At 34.4% G+C, this 11199-nt stretch overlaps 1 protein-coding gene across 1 annotated transcript; it reads left to right on the top strand.

Annotated features, from left to right (window-relative positions):
- The first annotated feature begins 4648 nt into the window (after positions 1–4648).
- Ubc2 (Ubiquitin conjugating enzyme 2) lies at positions 4649–10382 on the top strand. Its single transcript, XM_023171244.2, has 3 exons — positions 4649–4787; positions 5244–5713; positions 10092–10382. Exons 2-3 carry the CDS (start codon positions 5251–5253, stop codon positions 10187–10189), a joined length of 561 nt encoding a protein of 186 aa, XP_023027012.1. The 5' UTR covers positions 4649–4787; positions 5244–5250; the 3' UTR covers positions 10190–10382.
- Positions 10383–11199: the final 817 nt, after the last annotated feature.

The raw sequence follows: 11199 nt of genomic DNA, 5'->3' as shown, positions 1-11199 counted from the left end.
TTTGTTCATTATTACGCCTTAGTCAAAGACGAAACGGACTGGTTTAAGTTTGACGATAGTCGTGTCACGAAGTGTTCTGGCGATGCATTGAATTTATTGGAGCCTCTGGAGACACCCTACATTTTGTTTTATAAGAGAAAGGACATTGGTAGATCAAGATCTTCAGATGATGTGGTGCTGCAGGTTTTTCCGGGTTTTCCTGCAGCTGAAAAAGCAAATGCGCCACTGGAATCAATGAAGTTGCCCCGGAGCGCCAATTAATTTTTATTGTTGTTTTTATTTTATTTCTATCGTTGTCTATATTATTTGAAAATGAACAGAGTATTTTGACAATTGGGGCAAATTTGCGGAACCGCAAAAATATTATCGCAATCGTTCTAATATGAACTGGCCTTTTATTGGTGATTGCGTGGAATATTCGAGCGGAAGCTTCTCTGCAAAATTAATTCATTCATAATAGAACATTCAATAACATGTAAGCTTTTGTGGTATTAATTAATATTTTTGGGAAACTGGAAACACTTTTTACTAAGCATATGATTTAATTACCACGGTTTGGATTTTATTTACTTTGATGCAGAGTTGTGAGTATATAATGAAACTTCGGGAGGTATGATCCTCGCACGCACGCACACATTCACATATATTCCAAAAAAGGTTAATGCAGTTAAGTTGTTGGATATAATTCCATGAAAATAAAAAAAAAAGATGAGTAGGTACCATTCTGATCATTCTCAATTTGATTTCAGTTTGAAAGCTACCGGTAGATAGTAGCGGGGGGGTGATCCTCAATTGAAGACGAATCTGAAAAACCAAGAAGAGTACTTGATAAAAATATTTATGTAAAATCAAGCTTTCTTGCCTGGGACTGATGATGCTCAATAGGCTGGAACAGTTGTCTACCGGGGGCCCTTGAATTGAACATGCAAGCTTTTGTGGTGTTAATTAATGTTTTTGGGAAACTGGAAACAACACTTCTCACCAAGCATATGATTTAATTACAACGGTTTGGATTTTATTTACTTTGATGCAAAGTTGTGAGTACATAATGAAACTTCGTAAAGTATGATTCTCGCTTTTTCATAACGGGAAAAGGCATGGTGTGTATTTAGACGGGCAATAAGTTTTTTGACGAATTTTTGAGTGGGTGTGCGCGCACGCATACGGTGTATGCGGGCATATATGTGTTATTTTTGAAAATCGATGAGTTATGTTAAGCGTGGACCACATTGCTCCGGGCGACTAACAGCGTATACACAGAATGCCAAGGGACGATGTGGCACCAATTCACCCCGTATACTCTCTAGTAATATAAAAGACATTCTTCTAACCATTATCTACTCCACTACCAGACTAAATTTCCGATGAAGTTTTCAGCTACCACGGTAGTTTGGTTTCACCTGTTTACCAATCACTGAAGCTCACAGTTACTCTAAAGCGAAAGCAGTAGTGAAACGCATATAGCTCAATGAGCATAATCGGTACTGTTAAAAAACTCATATACCGACTCATTTCAGTCCTTGTATCAATATGAAATTTTGGTGATTCAAGTGGTATCACAATTTGGATTGATTGGATCATAAATATTATTGTAGCATTTTCAGTTTTACAGGAAATTATACCAACTCTGAAATTCCAAAAGGAACACACTGTATTATCATACATTTTTCATTCAGCAATTTATTTAACATACAAGCGTCCTATTTTGTTGAAAAAATACCGTGTTTTTTTACGAAAAAACTGTGTCTAGGAAAAACTGTCTAGGAGGCTTATTTCACTAATGAAAATATTTGCTCTGCTCTCATAATCTATGTGGAAATCAAAAGAGTACTTTTGCTTTTTCAACTACATACTTAACACTTTTCTGACAGATATCACAATTTTGTGATTGGGCTTTTTTTTTCAATTGCACTATTATGGTTCATTATCTACAGTTGAACGGTTGATTCTCTCAGATGCTTCGAAGATAATTGGACTAATTAATATTTGTTATATTATGCACATCCATACGTTGAACCCATGTTGTTCTTGAAGATGAGCATTTTATTGTACCTACTCAATAGCAAATATGGTTCCTATTGAACATGCCATTGTTCATAAATGAGATTTGTCTGAATAAACAGAGGCGACTTTACCTATAGTACAGGGGGTGCTGTTCACCTGGTCGCCGGTTGTTAGGGGACGCCAAGAACCGCTCGCTTGACATAGAGCCTCACAGTAACGCTCTGCATGATGCAGGCGCCTTCCCATATAAAAACGACGTGGATGCGAACATCCCGGTGCGAGCGCTCATCACGTGCCCATCCAGCATGCTCTGAGCCGCTTGCCGTTGGATATGCTCAATAACTTGTATCCTGAACAATCAATTTCTGTGTCCCCGAGTCTGACCACAACCCTTAGAAGTTACCTCATATTGCCAGTCACAGTAGCACACAATGAAATATCACGAAAATTTACTTTTTTGTAATTATACTTATTGATACGAGCATCCTGCAATATGCTAATCAACTGATAGAATATTTTCCACACATACTGATGACTGAAATCCATTTCCAAAGCAATTTCTCAATGGGTCGCTCTTCTGTTCAAGTGAACATAAGCTAATACATTAATTTCTTTGTCCATACTGACAATCAACTTATCATCTTCCTCAGTTTGGTCCGGAACTTTCGATTCAAATTTTTAAAAGTGTCTTGTCGGGTGACGTCTTCCTGAATAACAGTCAGCGTATATGATGACTGTGACTGAGGAGTTTTTTCGACATTCTCAATAATTGAAAAACATATTAACTCTTTCATTACGCATTAAAGTTCCCATAATTTGACACACACACACACATTCGCGCGAACGCACGCACGCACGTATATACACACCAACACATACACACTTATTCCAAGAAAGGTTAATGCAGTCAAGCTGCTGGAAAATACTTCCATGAAAATAAAAAATGAAGATGAGTACTACTCTGATCATTCCTAATTTGATTTCAATTTGAGAGCCACCGGTAGACAGCTGTTTCAGCCTGTTGGGCATCATCAGTACCGGGCAGGCGACCCTCAATTGAAGACAAAATGTGAAAAACCGATAAGAATACTTGATGAAAATAACTACGTAAAATTCAAGCTGTCTCGCCCGGTACTGATGATGCCCAACAGATGGAACCAGGTGTCTACCGATGGCTCTTGAATTCATCAGAATAGTACTCATCTTCATCTTTTGATTTTCATGAAATTATTATCCAGCAACTTGACTGCATCACACTTTCTAGATTTTATAACATTTCTAGAAACATGTGGATTCATTTTCCGATGGCATCCCAGAAAAGCTTTCCAAATTTCTGCTAACGCAGTTGTCGGTTTCAAAGATTGGTTGAACCACCAACGCCGACTTACAAACTTGGCAAGCTAACTTGGTGTCAGTTCCAATTCTTTGATTGGTGCATTTACCTTTCTGATAATTTAGTAAAAATTATTCTTTTAATACATTACTCGGTCGCAGCTTGATATACCTAATACAAATATGATGAAAATACTCTGTTACTGTCAACTTTCGTTTTGGTGTTCGGCTTAGTGTATAGCTGATCCAAGATATGCAGTTCATTTGCATGACAAGATCCCATAATTCCCATGATCAATGCAATCTACAATAATATTTTCTATTTTTATTATTTTATTCAACTGCAAATAGTTAAAAAATTGAGTTTTTTGAAAAAAACTAGTCGTGTGATTTGAACCTAGGATGCTGGTGTGCCAGTCTCGAGATCAAAAGTCGAAAAAAAAATGGAAGGTCTTTATTTTAAAATTAATATGTACATTTATCTTTATTTAAAATGTCATAACACTACAAGGAAGTGAAGGGTTAAAGGAAGGGGAAACCCTAGAGTAAGAGGCGCCTTCTCGACCCCAACGAAAAGGGAGACAGTGGAAAGCATCTCTCGCTTTGTTAGTGAGGACTCGACATTCGATCTGCAGAGTTTCAAATAGCCGTGCTTCTTTCTGACACCTCCTGCCTTAGGCTTATGTGTCAATCAACATAGGATTGGTATTCAGGTACATCAAATTTCACACTTGCTCACGTTTGGGTTTGATACAAAAACTGCCGGAAAAGGAGCCTGCCATAAAAGATGTTAGAACTCTCGTTTGTTCCAATTGTGGTTATCGGATTTTTGGCAGGCGTTTGAGCTGCTTCTCCAAAACATGCATGTATACAATTTTTTTATATAAATTGTAATGATTGATGTTCTGGAGAAAATTCACAAAGGCTCTCCATTTTTCCAGAGATCCTGTAGTACCTTCTAGCAGGCGAAAGAAGTCATTGATCGACCTCAACATCTCTCCCATGTTTATTGAAGAGTTCAGGGCTCCTGATGACGCTAACTTGGTTAGCGATACATCGTCGAAAGACAGTACTCTAGTTCTAGCGCGGGAAAAGTGTTTTACAATAGAAATTTCATTCTGTCCCCAGGATGAAACATACAATGAGTTTTTGGTGAATCCAAATGTCCAATTTTCGTTGTTCTCATCCAAATCGCAGAAATATATTGCTACTGATTATATAAACAACTGTCCTATAACTAATTATATCCGCGGGTTTAATTTACCTTTGGCGGATTCATAGTCACGGCTTAAAAATACATGCATATTATTTTGGCATGTTTCGTTGGTTGCCCTGATCCTTGAGAGGTTTCCCTGCAAGTTGCATTGCAAGTTGCAAGTACGCCATGAGCCAAAACTTGTGAAAAGGGAGTGTAATTTGTTTTCTATTTAAAATAAAAAGATTATAATCTGGTGAGTTTATTTCAGCATTTTCATTCCTGTTGACTATGGTTCTGGCTTGTATTAATTTATTGATTGAATGCTTGTTTCATTTCATTACAAATCAACAAAAAACTTGAGAGGAATGTTTTATATGATATTTGTATCCTATACTCGTTTGTCAGTCAATTATATTGGTTCTGCGTTCGTTCAATCGTTTCAACGGGGCTCAATTTTGAAGTTATTTGGTCGTTTATGTCGAAAATAGAAATTATGTCTGGTCAGATACCAAAATGGCCGACCCGTGACAAGAATCAATTTCAGTTTTGAATAGGGTCTCATTTTAAAAAATTTCTGCTTAGAAATTTTATATTTCTATGAAACTGAATCAAGTAGTTGATTTTTCATTACATATCTACATTTTTGACAAGCTAAACGGCTAGCCACAGTGTTTGTTTGGACAAAGGATTTGAATTGTTTTTTCTTCAGACAGAAAATGTCATCCGCTGGTTCCAGTGGATCGGGCCGAGGCAGAGGGGGACAAGCGGCTGTGGGCGATCAGAAAGAAGCCAAAGAGAGTAAACCAAACCCCAAAATGTCTAAAGCACTTGGCACATCAGCAAAAAGGATTCAAAAGGAGCTGGCAGAAATTACACTGGATCCTCCACCAAATTGTAGTGCTGGGCCTAAAGGGGAAAATTTTTATGAATGGGTTTCTACCATCCTGGGTCCACCTGGATCTGTTTATGAAGGAGGTGTGTTTTTCCTCGACATTCATTTCTCTCCAGAGTATCCCTTCAAGCCACCAAAGGTGACTTTCCGCACTAGGATTTACCACTGTAATATCAATAGCCAAGGAGTAATTTGTTTAGATATTTTGAAGGACAACTGGTCTCCAGCTTTAACAATTTCTAAAGTTTTATTGTCAATTTGTTCCCTGCTGACTGACTGCAATCCAGGTGAGAAGTTTTTACTTTTGGTAGTTTTTGATATTCAACTAATAAGAGAATGGAATCTGCACGTTTATGTGCATATTGATAACAGTAATTTCTTATCAGTGTTACTTTTTATTCCTCTCAGTAAGAGGTAAAAAGTATTTATTTAAATAACACTTTTATGGCTTCAAAAAAACTGTAACAATGTATATCAGTGGGAACTTTATTTACCACACTTTCAGTTTTTCTTTAACGAAAGGACTAAGTACAGGAAATTAGTTTTTTTAAAAGAAAGTGTAGTCCATATATTTGTTAAGTGACTGTCAAGTGACTACCTATTTGGACTCCCAATACTATTTCAAATACTTTTAATAACTAGTCAATATTATCATGAGAGGAAACTTGTTAAAATCAAGTATAAATTTACGTCAACAGTACTTTTTCTTCAATAATGGTGTATGAATGAAACAATTTAATAATTTTGAGTTCCTATAGAAGTCAAAGTAGTGTTTTTTTATCCATAATAGTCTTTGATTATGACTTAACAACATTTAAGACTTATTAATTTATACAGCATAATTTCAATCACAGAAATTAAGACTAGTAACATATAGTGTTACCAATTAGAATGGAATTGTGTAGGGGTTCACTCCTACCAAAAAGATCATGACAGTATAAAACGCATCATGAAATTCTTCTTGAACTTTAAATGTTTTGTTAAACGGCATCTTGGCAAATATCAGCTGGTAGTCGAGTTGCCATTTGAGCGAAATTGAGAAAAGCAGAATCAAAGGAAACGTTAGTAACAATTAATTTAAAGACAATAACAAGAAGTTGCGAAAACAAATTCGTGTAAAATAAATTTTTTTGTCACTGGTTAAAATATTCAGAATATGAAGTTTTTCTTTCCCGTGAGAAAAAAATGTTGGTTTTAATAAAGGTTAAGTTACTTTTTATAAAATAGAGCGAGTGTAGGTATATATAAATTACATAATGAAAAAAAAAGGGCAGCTGATATTCACGACTTGAAAGGACCAACAATGAATAATTTTAAATGAAAAAAAAAGTGATGATGAATGCGAACTGTTTGAAAAGAAGAAAACTGAACTTCAATTTTTTCAGTGTGTCTTTCCTCTGGGCCAAGATTGAGGGTGTTGGAGTTGCTTTTTGTGAACACATGCCTGCGGCGAATATTGGCAAAGAGCTTAGTAACTAATTTAGCGATTTTATATGATGACCAATTAGCGGTAGCACAAACAGCTTCTGAATTGGAACTGTATGTTTCTTCCTCTTTTTGCCGTTTCAAATAATATAATAAATCGTGAAAGTCATTTGACACAAAATGAAGACTAATATAATAAAAAGTATGTACAAAGTTAACAGAAATCATAAGTCTCACTTAAAGTCAAAACTAAAAAGTGAAATTATGGTGTATGAATATCACTTTTTGATATCTCTCTAAGTGAACTTTAATATCTTTGCAAGTTTCAACTATGAACCATGCATTGGAGGGTTCATTTAAAAGAATACTATTTTGTGTTGAATGAGGATGTATGTTGATATCTGCATTAGTGTTGGGAAAATGTATTTATATAGTAAAAGTATCTTTCATACATTTTCAGATACAAAATACCCTGACGAGTACTTCCCACTATAGCATCATTTTTTAACTCTTCCAAAGCTTTAATTGCTTGTCACATGAGATTCTCCTGATTAAATCAAAAATCTTTTTTTTTTTTTTATTCAGAGTTATCTGATGGAGATTTCAGTGCATTTTTCTAAATGGAAATGTATTCATAAAGAAAATTCTAGGGTATTCCCAAAAATCAATATCAACATCAATTTATTCTTCACAAAAAAATACATAAATATTCAATCAACAAAGATCATATTTTAGATAATTAACATACAGGTAAAATACAAGTGAAATTAAAGTTATAATTAAAATTAGTTAGTCAAAATTTTAAGAATTGATATTAGTAAGTCAAAATTTTAAGAATTAATATTGAAAAAAAAAAAACAAACACATTTTAAAAGTTGAGAAACAAAAATACATTGTTAAAGTTGAGAAACTCTTCTATACCATAAAATATTTGTTCTGTCAGAATATGTTTGAGTTTAATGCTTAATGACATGTTAGATGTAGCCTGGGAATTGTAGGTCTTCTAACTGGAACCACAAATGTGCGGTTGGCTCCTGTTGTTGGCTCCGTGCGTATGTGTTGTTTCCTGCTTTCGGCAAACAAGTGTTGCCCATCTTCACACTTGGCTGCACCGCGCTGATGAGGCCAACACGTGTCCGCGGTTTCTTCCTTTTTTGGAGTGATGTGTCCACAAATTGTTTCATACATATACATACATACCTACCATACCTACCTGATACAAATACATACATATCCATATCCAATGAACAAACTTTTGTGACTTGCTACAAATATGCAACTGTATATAAACTGGTTAAATAAAGTACTTACTTACATATCTACGTACGTACATACATATGTACATACATACATACCGAACATCCAGAATAGAAAAGGCACAACTGAAAAAGTGATGTTTTCAGGGAAACCCAGTTTTATATTATAAAGTATGAGTACAAAACTTCAAACAATTATTTAACATTTTCATAGTATTGTAAATATGTAGAATCTAATTGCATCATTGTTCCATTCGTATAGATGTTTTGGAAGAATGTTGGTGATAATTATAGTGTTATCAACTTCTTTATTCATATGAGTTTCGTGACTCCTGCAGAGGCAGAGTTTGTGACTCATGCAATAAACTGTTGAGATAATGAGTTGGCTATCATTTTTTCTTGGTCAGGTAGTTGGGATTTTCTGCTACCACAGAAAATTTACTTTTCTCATTAAAAAACAATCCAAATATGGAAATATGGAAAACATGATACTTATAAAGATGCTTGAAATATGTCAAAGTAATCTGTGACTATTTTCAACTCAAAAGAAATTAGACTTCAGTAATGCAAAGATTAAAGAATAACCTCAAGTAGCGTCTTTATTATTCAGTTAATGTTTTTGTTAATACTGTCACGGAAATCATATCAACAATGGATAACGTAATTGATACGTTTTCATTATTCATTTTATAGATTCATTCAAATTCAATTTTTCTGGAACTATGTCATTGATGAATTATCATTACTTAATATAAAACAAAGTCGATTTCTGCTGTCTGTCCCTATGTATGCTTAGATCTTTAAAATTACTCTACTTATTTTGATGCAGTTTTTTTAATAGATAAAGTGATTCAAGAGGAAAGTTTTTATGTATATAACATGCATAATATAGTAGAGAAACACTAATAATTTTAGAGGTTTCTAATGTGATATCGTAAATAAATACATTTTTTTGCGCCTACATTGCAAACGCTGGCTGAACCCTACGAGATAGCTCAAAAAAATTTACTACACTTGTGTACATCTTGTGAAGATCTACAAAAAAGTCATCGATGGTATATGTCTATCTAGGGATAACCCACAATAATAATTTTTTATCCTTGATAATTAATAGCTTATTTACGAAGAAATTTTAAGCAATACAGAATCAATCCTTATTCAATTAAGTGCCTTAAATAAATCGTGTATTCAATATAGGTCAATATGGCCTTCTACAGCATGCAATTTTAATGAATGTTTTTGAAGATATTACAGATTTAAAATACAGGCACATAGCAGTTGCGGCGGTACCGGCTGGGGGGCCAGCGGCGTGTGCCTGTAAATAGCGCGTCGAAGACCGCGCTTCGCCTTATAGCACTTTATGATTAGCAGCAGTCGCACGCAAATATTTAGTATCAGCATTGCACATGTGCGGTGCCGGGGCGGATCGCTAATTGTCACTTGAAAGCCTGAATTGCAATTTTTGTCAAAATTATAAAATTAGTCAGCACCTTATTATTGTGTAAAAATATTTTATATTCTGTTTTTTAACTGCGATATCTGGTAATTTAAATTTTCCAGCATGCGAGACATCAGACAGCCATTTTTAATTTGATGTTTAAATTTATGATCACGAAATGGAATTTACTTCCTTTCTGACTTGTAGAAGAATAGTTTGTATATTTTGTTTATGCATTTTTTAATCGTCCCTGTACTGTATGAAGTATTGCTTCGGAATCAATAAAATCTTGCTGGCAATCGATGATAATACTTTGCATCATCAAATTGGTTAACAATAAATGAAACTTTGATTTTCTTTAGTGATGGTGCTTCTTAGGAATCTGCAATGTTCCTAGTTTATTCTCTTTTTATATACCCATACAAATGATTATATGATTAAGTCAATAGTTGACTCAATTCAGATATCCGAGTACTCAATAAATATAAATAATAATATGTAAACACACACAAGTTATGTTATCATATATATTTTTTTATTTTATAGCCGATCCACTGGTTGGAAGCATAGCCACCCAATACCTGCAGAACCGTGAAGAACACGATCGTATTGCACGATTGTGGACCAAGCGATATGCTACGTGATTCCTTTACATCTTATTACTTCCACTCGTGTCACTCCCCTTTGCCAAGAATGGCAATTATTTTTTCATGGACCCATTATCATTTTTGTCCCATCTTCAATGTTCATATATACCCTAAGTTTGTTTGTACTACCTGGTTTAGTTGTAAGTAGGTTAAATAAAATTTGCTGTAAAAATATACTCCTTGAAAACTTGTTGTAGTCTTGAGTTGGTACTTGAAAGAGTTACCATTGTTACTATAATTGCAGGTATCTGGAAACACTTGGAAATGGAAACAAATATTTGATACAGGATGTTTCTGAACTAGAAATACTTGATACATCTTGACGCTTCACATTCTTTTATGTAATGATTCAACAATGAAGGTTTTGCCTATTTGGAAACACTATGTGTATTTTTGAAGCAGGGATTTCTATAGATATAGTGGGGTACACTGGAAAAAATGCAATCAATCAAAAAATCAAAAATTGTCGAAACATTTAGTCACACTCATTTGTACCTTCATTACTAATCTTAAGTCAGAATGCTGAACTTCACAAAATTCTGATAACTTGTTTTTTCTTTTCAGAGACAAAACAAAATAATATATTAATTAGTTCATTTTCCACATGAATGTTTAACTTGCAAGAGTAGTATGTAATTTAATTTTTCAACCGAGTTAGGAATCACACGATAAAAGGTTAGACCTCGTTAGTCATTAGCTCGCACAAGTTTTTCAACTTCTGAGAGTTGTCGTTCGTATAGGGGCGACAGCTGATTAACGGAAAAACATATTTTTTAAACACAATTGTTTGTTTATGAATGGTCCTTCTATACCACATATGTATCTATGTTAATTTTTTCCCCCTTTGGTCTGCTGCTTTTTTCATTGACTGATTATGTTATCGCCTAATAAGTAGTACCTTTTATAAAACGCCACATGGCATAATTCAAAATTAACTTATTTTTATTCAATGAATCCACTATTGGAAGACTTACAACTCAAGTTACCAACTTGAGAACAATGCAATA

This window comes from Leptinotarsa decemlineata, unplaced genomic scaffold, assembly GCF_025532065.1.
Source record: "Leptinotarsa decemlineata unplaced genomic scaffold, Ldec_3_MD MMD2_tig00000251_RagTag_RagTag, whole genome shotgun sequence".
Classification (NCBI taxonomy): Eukaryota; Metazoa; Arthropoda; class Insecta; order Coleoptera; family Chrysomelidae; genus Leptinotarsa; species Leptinotarsa decemlineata.
Note: the sequence above shows the minus strand (reverse complement) of the source record. Positions and strands in the feature narration are given on the sequence as shown.

Excerpts from the sequence above, each read along its gene's own strand:
- Ubc2 (XM_023171244.2), top strand. The coding sequence starts at position 5,251 with ATGTCATCCGCTGGTTCCAGTGGATCGGGCCGAGGCAGAGGGGGACAA. Across the intron at positions 5,714-10,091 it reads GCTGACTGACTGCAATCCAG|CCGATCCACTGGTTGGAAGC; the intron begins GTGAGAAGTTTT and ends TTTATTTTATAG.